Source organism: Peromyscus leucopus, chromosome 20 (genome assembly GCF_004664715.2).
Source record: "Peromyscus leucopus breed LL Stock chromosome 20, UCI_PerLeu_2.1, whole genome shotgun sequence".
NCBI lineage: Eukaryota > Metazoa > Chordata > Mammalia > Rodentia > Cricetidae > Peromyscus > Peromyscus leucopus.
The window spans coordinates 49,290,608-49,298,709 of record NC_051080.1 but is presented as its reverse complement, the minus strand read 5'-3'; the positions used below and the strand labels follow the sequence as shown (position 1 = coordinate 49,298,709).

General features: G+C 42.3%; 1 protein-coding gene across 1 annotated transcript; it reads left to right on the top strand.

Annotated features, from left to right (window-relative positions):
• Positions 1 to 919: 919 nt before the first annotated feature.
• Positions 920 to 7,176, top strand: Abra (actin binding Rho activating protein). The gene is made up of 2 exons (XM_028879304.2): positions 920 to 1,709; positions 6,605 to 7,176. Exons 1-2 carry the CDS (start codon positions 1,051 to 1,053, stop codon positions 7,080 to 7,082), a joined length of 1,137 nt encoding a protein of 378 aa, XP_028735137.1. The 5' UTR covers positions 920 to 1,050; the 3' UTR covers positions 7,083 to 7,176.
• Positions 7,177 to 8,102: the final 926 nt, after the last annotated feature.

The window sequence follows — 8,102 nt, the reverse complement described above, 5'->3', positions numbered from 1 at the left end:
GCCAAAGGTAGTGGTACATGCCTTTAAGCCTAGCACTCAGCGGGGAGAGCCCGGAGGATCTCTTGGAATTTGAGGACAACTTGTTGTACGTAGCAAGTTCCGGGCCAGTTAGGGCTACATAATGACATCTTGTCTCAAAATAAAATTAAATAAAATGGAGGGCATACTTCAGATAGCATCCATTTATTTTGTCTTTATATGGATTAAACAGCTTTGATATTTGAAAAGATTATATTAAACAGCTTTGATTTTTGAAAAGATTAATTTTAGTAATAATTTCTAAAATAAATAAAATTTAATTTTTACATCATTACAACAGTTTACTGTCTTCATATTAATATATGTTATATGCTAATGTATATTAATAGGCTTTCTCCCAAAATGGGGGTAGAAAACAATAATTAACCTTTCACCATCTGGACCTTATTTTTCCTCTGGACTCCAATGTTTCCAACTGGAAATGAAGATCTGATCAGACAATTTTCTAAGATCTCTTCCTAACCATTATAGAATAAAAGGAAGCCCAAGCTTCCAATCTCTCAGGACTTGAATCTCATATACATCTACAGGAAGTTAGATATCTCTTCCCTCACCTACAAATGTGACCCAATGGCAGCTGTATTGAGGGCTACCGAAGTTTAACTGAGAACAAGCCTTTAACGCTCTAGGACAATTTGTGCACAAACTGGATGCTCCTCTAAATGGTAGGATCATATTTTAAGGTCAAGGAAAACATAAAGCTGAGCACATGATGCAGTCTAGTGCTTTCCATCCTGGCACTTGGAGAAGAGAGGAGGGAACATAGCCATGTCCTTTGCCACCAGAGATGTCCCTCTGCTGTGATGAAATGGGACCTGTCAGGGTTTAAAAACAGAACGCCGTCAGGGACCGGGCACCACATCTTGGCAAGAAATGCTTCGCATAGTTTCCACCGTCACAGGCTCTCCTTCCCACTCACACCCTGCTTCTATTTAAATCCCAGGCACCTCTCTCAACCACACTCTCTCTTTAGCCAGTGCCCAGACTGTCAGCAGAGAAGAAACAGGTAGCATGGCTCCCGGAGAACAGGAAAGGGAGGTGGGGCCAGCCAAGAGTGCCCTCCGGAAGGTACGCACAGCCACCCTGGTTATCAACTTGGCCCGTGGTTGGCAGCAGTGGGCGAATGAGAACAGCACCAAGCAGGCCCAGGAGCCTGCAGGCTGGCTGCCTGGAGCAACCAACGACCCACCCGACACTCCTAAGCCAGGGGCATGCCCCAATCCCCACCAGCATGTCCCCAAACCTCCATCTCCAAAGCCAGATGGACATGGAAATGGACAACACTCAGAAGAGGCCTCTGAGGTCTCCCACATCAAAAGGAAAGAAGTGACCAGAACAGTTGTCAGCAAGGCTTATGAGCGAGGAGGAGATGTGAACTACCTGAGCCACAGGTACGAGAATGACGGGGGTGTGTCTGAAGCTGTCCAGCCAGAGAATGACATTGACAGAATCCTCCTCAGTCATGACTCGCCAACACGGAGAAGGAAATGCACCAACTTGGTATCCGAGCTGACCAAAGGCTGGAAAGTGATGGAGCAGGAAGAGCCCAAGTGGAAGAGTGACAGCCTGGACACAGAGGACAGTGGCTATGGAGGGGACGTGGAGGAGAGACCTGAACAGGATGCAGCACACGTGGCTGCTGCCAGGATCAAGCGCCCCTTGCCCTCCCAGTAAGTGAATGCAGCCTTGTACTCCTTGTGCCTCAGGCACCAGAGTTCCAGCGATAGAAACAGAGAGGGAAGGGGACGCATTGCCAGTTAGACTGAGTCCTTTAGGGCAGGCACATCTCTGGCCTGAAATGACAGTGCTAACTTAGGACATGCCCTTCTGGTCCACGCCATCACTGCCTCAACAACAAGGGGAAACTGATGTCAGCATTGTTCTCCAGCTTCCTGAATCGAATTTGCATGTGCGGGGCCCCTTTCTTGGTGTGGTGGAGACATACGCTACAAGCTTAGAGAATGAGAACACCCAGAAACTAAGACGCACCAAAGTCACAGGAGCAGTAAGTGAGGCAGCAGGAAAGGCTGAACCGGAGCTTGCATGATCACCCTTGTGCTACATGCACTCCCTTAGCATAAAGCAAAGCATCAGTTTAATCGATCTCAGGGACCTCCAGAGTGCAGGGTTTAGTCCAACTATGTTGAACGGCTTTAAAAGAGACAAAATGGCTTTTGTGTGAGCATGCATGCATGTGTGTATGTGTATGTGCAAGCCTGTTTGCACATAAACCCCTATGTGTGGGTGTGGAGGTCAGAGAACTATGCCAGGTGTCTTGTCCTGTCGCCCTCCCCTTTTATACACAAGACAAGGCATCTCACTGAACCTGAAACTCGCAGCTTTGGCTAATCTGGCTGGCCAGCGAGCACCCAGGAATCTGCCTGTCTACTTCTCAGTGCTGGTATTACATGAACATTGGCCATGCCTGTATGTGTTTTCATTTTATTTTATTTTAATGTGGGGTTTTTATTTTATTTTAGATTCGAGGTCAGGTCCTCATTTTTGTGCATCCAGAACTGTTACCCACTGAACCATCATCTCTCCAGCCTTGCTTGATGCTTTACTCCCTGCTCCCTTCCCCCATTCTAGTTCCTTGGATTTGGAACAATACCAACATGTAGAAAGAATCAGAGGCCTGGTTCTCAAGCCTGTTAGGAAGGAGGATAAGGATCACAGCTGCTCATCAACCACAAAGGCACTGTCCTGACATGTGACCCCACTGATCCATTAATCAATCAGTGGTTGTCCCCGGGCGGTGTCAATGCACAGAGGAGCTAATTCTCCCCAGCATGTCTGTGTGCAGTGGGACAAGCAGCTGAGGTTCTTCAGTCACGAGGACAACTGGGCACCGACTGTCCAGTGGGGGGCACCACAACTACCTCCCTTCATAAATATCCCAATCTTGGACTAGGAAATTCACTCTGAGGACCCCTTCACATACTGAAGCTGAGATTCAGGTGAAGGACATTGATTAGAGAGCATTCCTGTACCATTCCACTCGTATAGATTATATATAAAACTCCTGGTTGTTTTATATTCTGTTAATTTTATTGCCATTTAATAACTTATTCAAATAGTTACTCCCCAAATGACAGAACCATGATAAAACTGGTTCCCATATTGTCATTATAGTACTAATAACCTGCCTTCAGGTAAGAAAGCAACATTAAGATCATGTCATTTTTAGAGAGGACAGATTAGGAATGTTTCTGTTAATAAAACTAAACTTTCCAAGGTACTTTGCCTATCACATCTGGTACAGTTAACTATTGTATCTGTGTTTTCTAATGGTCTTAGGTGACCCCAGTGAAATGGCTGTTCAACCCTCAAAGGGGCCATGACACACAGGTTGAGAAACACTGATCTGAACCCTTTCACCGGAAATTTTAAAGCATACAATATCATGATATTGTATTTGATGACCTAAATGATCTCTAGGATATAAGAATTTCTAATTCCAATTTAAACCTGACACTTTAATACTTTTAACAATTAAAAATGTAAAACCATTCATACATTTGTTGGTATAAAAAAGATCCATTGTGATATGTAGCTTCCCAATGTTTTAAAATAAGACTTTAAGCCAGGCGGTGGTGGCGCACGCCTTTAATCCCAGCACTCGGGAGGCAGAGCCAGGCGGATCTCTGTGAGTTCGAGGCCAGCCTGGGCTACCAAGTGAGCTCCAGGAAAAGGCGCAAAGCTACACAGAGAAATCCTGTCTCGAAAAACCAAAAAAAAAAAAAAAAAAAAAAAAAGACTTAAAAAAGAAAAGACAAAATAAGACAGGGCTTATGTGTAGCTCTGGCTGTCCTGGAACTCACTTTGTAGACCAGCCTGGCCTCGAACTCACAGAGATTCCATTCACCTGTCTCTGTCTCCCAAGTGCTGGGATTAAAGGCAGGCACCACCACGCCTGGCTATACTTATTTTCTAATTCTTGTTTTGTTCCATTTCCTTTTATTTTGGGGAATTACAATATGACAATGAAATGGGATTTTGAAAAATCCTTCTTTTAAAAGATAAGGACTTCTTCATAGATATATTTCCAAACCTACAACTTTCTCAAACATTGAGCTCCAATATGCAGAGCACCTAAGTTCCTAACTAAAAGTAGAAGACAGAAATTATACCTTAAAAAAAAAAAAACCCAGAAAGTCACAGAACATGAAGTTTAAACAAATCACTTCCTGATGCTACTGTACAGTTTTCTACTATACCTTTTTTTCTTTATAAAAATTACAAAATAGGCATAATGCCCACATGAGAAAATTTAAAGAGGTCGTATGTTCAGTTGGTCACCTGGATGCCAATGCAATATTTTTCATTTGTGCATAACATCACTGAATTCTTCAGCCTTGTGCCTCTACACATAAGTTGCAAATGCAACTTTATGTTACCTGGATTATATTTGTGAATGTCTTTTAGGGTGCTTTTCCCACTAGCCAATGGCTACCCAAAGAGTGCTTAGATGGTATCATGTAAAGGACAGATGGAGTAGTAGCTAAGCAGCCATGAACTCCTAAAGGCTGAGCGTATAGACACTTTAGCATGGAGCAGAGCTCTGTGCTGAGACTTTACTGCATCACACAACTACCTTCTGAAGTCTCTCATGCTTTGTAGCTGGATGGATGCTTGTTTTCAAATATGCCACCAGATTTTTTTTTTCCTTGAATTAACTATGATCATTAGATTATGCCTGTCTTCATCACTGTGGCTTCACGGGTACACGATTGACTCTTCTAAGATTTTCAGGCCACACTGGGAAGGTGAGCAGATAGCTAACAGCAAAGCAGTGACAGCACACTTTAACAGGGCTGAGTGAAATCTAGTCCACTTCAATGTGCTGTTGCTTTTAGCACTGTTTCAAACTGAAAGGACTGTAATAAACATGTGATGTACAGTATTGTGTGCTGTTTTTCCCAGTTAACCTTGCTGCATGTTTTTCTCCAAATTACTATGAAAGTGTAACATCAGAGCATTCCCTTCTAATTCTAACCTAACCGTGAGACCACAGTCATAGGACTTTCTGAAACAGAAACACGGGAATTAGTGAAACTTCGCCATCTAGTGGATATTAATTTTCTTTGAAAATGACCACATACAGGTCTGGTGTCTGCACTTGATGGGCTTCATGTCTTCTTTACAGAAGGAGAGCAAACATTTGTCTCCTGGCACCGGGAGGAAGTGATGAGTCTCATCAACTCAGGGTTATCCTGACAAAACAGACTTAGGACCACAGGGGTAGAAATGGTTACGGTGATTCACTGGCCCATTTGTCATCTGAGCAGAATTTAGCAAGTGTGTACATTGACACATAAACCTGGCCTACTCTTGGGCTTAGAGCAGTGAATTAGTAGTGCTCAAAGTCCTGTCATGCCACTCATAGAGAATGCAAGGCTTCTCTTCACATCTTCAATCCCAATGTATCCAGACATGAGGCCACTTAGTGCTCCACAGAGTAAAGGGGTTACCTTGGGAAGATGGAATCAATTTGTTTTTACAAAGAAAAAGTCTACTAAATTGGAGATACTGAAGCAACGGAGCTTTTCAAGTACAAAAATTAGCTATTTGAAAATTAGGTCTGCATCCTCTTATCATAATGCAATGTTTCAAAAGCCGAGTTTTGTAGTTTTAATAAAAAATGCATTCCAAATTCCAAGGGAACACACACACACACACACACACACACACACACACACACACACACACATCTGCATGCACCCATGTACATGCATACACACACACTTATTTTGAAACACAACCCATTTATCACACGCTACCCCTGAATGCTGGTGGCATCACATTGATTGTAGTTTCAGTCTTGCAGAATCCTTCCTCTGCTACAGACTCAAGCAATATTTCTTATGAGTTGCATACTGACCTCTTGTGACAGCTTAATTTGGCTTCAGATTCCAGTCTTAGCCTGCCACTTAATAGTTTTGTCTTTAGAATGTTCTGTAATCTTTCTGGCTCCAGCTTCTTCATCTATACAGCTGAGTAAAATATTACCCATCTTATAGATGATTCTAGAAAATAATAATGAACTGTTTGGAAGAATGCCAGCACATAGCATTCAGTAAGACACATCTATTTGTGAATTCTGATGCCTTGAATTGTGTACATCACTAACACTAGACTTGCATGGAAAAATGCACAAAATTCTATGCATAACTACTCCAATGTGTATAGTAGTACCAAATGCATGTTTGGGAAGTAACTGGTTTCAGAAGCCCTCTGAGAACTGGTTCCAGTTCAGGAATGTTGATAACATGAAACATATTAGAAACAGATACTTCCACACTATAGACAAGGGAGGTTTTGTGGTTTGTTTTGTTAAACTTGAGTTTAATATCATTGGTGTTTAATCCATTATTGTTAGAGGAAGTGACCTAGGATATAAAGTTAAGAATGATATAAGAAATCACTTTTTTGTAAGTCGTACCATGCATTTTATCATCCTATGAACTATAAAGACTTACACTCAGATGCACACACGGGAGGTTTAAAGGGAAATGACACGTGCTGTTCATGTGTCAACCTTGCTTCTCCACTTTCTCTCCTCCAGGGCAAACAGATACACAGAGACACTCAACTGTAGGGCCCAGCGGAGATACAGCCAAGTGGACAACTTGAAAGGGAGATGGCAGCAGTGGGCCGATGACCACATACAGTCACAGAAGCTCAATCCCTTCAGTGATGAATTTGACTATGACCTGGCCATGTCCACTCGGCTACACAAGGGAGATGAGGGCTATGGCCGTCCCAAGGAGGGAAGCAAGACAGCCGAAAGGGCCAAGCGAGCCGAGGAACACATCTACAGGGAAATCATGGAGTTGTGCTTTGTCATCCGCACAATGGCTCGCCACAGACGAGATGGCAAGATCCAGGTTACTTTTGGAGAACTCTTTGATAGATATGTTCGGATTTCAGATAAAGTAGTGGGCATCCTCATGCGTGCCAGGAAACATGGACTGGTGCACTTTGAAGGAGAGATGCTATGGCAAGGCAAAGATGACCATGTTGTGATTACTCTCCTTGAATAAGTCCTCAAGAAATCAACCCACCACTGTTCTACTGTTAATTAAAGGCAAGCTGCTCTGGAATGTTATCAATATTAAATTATTTTATATAAATGGCTTTTGGTATTTTTTTCTATGAGGTTACTACATGAGATTTTATTTTATTTTATTTTATTTAATTATCGGAGCTGAGGACTGAACCCAGGGCCTTGAGCTTGCTAGGCAAGTGCTCTTCCACTGAGCTAAATCCTTTTAATAAAACACACTCAAAACATTTTAGGAGTATACAGACTTTAATATATAATCAGCATATTGATATTTGAAATTTTACTTACTCTTTTAGGCAAAAATATTTGTCTTTCATTGATGAAATTATTACAGATTTAAAATTACACATTACAGGTAAGAAAGCTGACCTTAGATAAAGTAGAACAACATTACAATGTAAGTCATTTTTAGGGGGAAAAGTCCACTAAATTGCATAAAATTAGAAGTTTGACTGTCTATTTTCTAAAAAAAAAAAAAAAAAAAAAAGTCGCTGGGCTAAGCTGGCCTTAAACTCAAACTCTATTTAGCTAAGGATAACCTCAAACTCCTGGCTTGCTGGCCTCTACCTTCTTAGTGCTGGGACTGTAGACTTATATGTGATCATTCCCACTTTATAAAGTGCTAGGAATCAAACCCAGAGCCTCATACTTGCCAGGGAAGTGATCTTATTTACCAGAATATTCCTCAGTCCTTTCAAAAACATTATTGCATCACCTTTGGTATTCATTAAGATGTTGAAGTTCCTCTGTGTGGTTCAATTCCAGTGGCTTCCTTCAGTCAGCCTTTCTCTTTTTGATTTCACTAAGTCACACAGAGAGAGATGCTATCACTGGCCTTATTACCAACAAAGAAGAGAGTATATAACCAGGGAAGTAGAGTGGAGGTGGGAAGCAGAGTGGAGGAGGGAGGTCCATCACCAGGGAAGTAGAGTGGAGGTGGGAGGTCCAGGGAAGTAGAGTGGAGGTGGGAGGTCCAGGGAAGTAGAGTGGAGGAGGG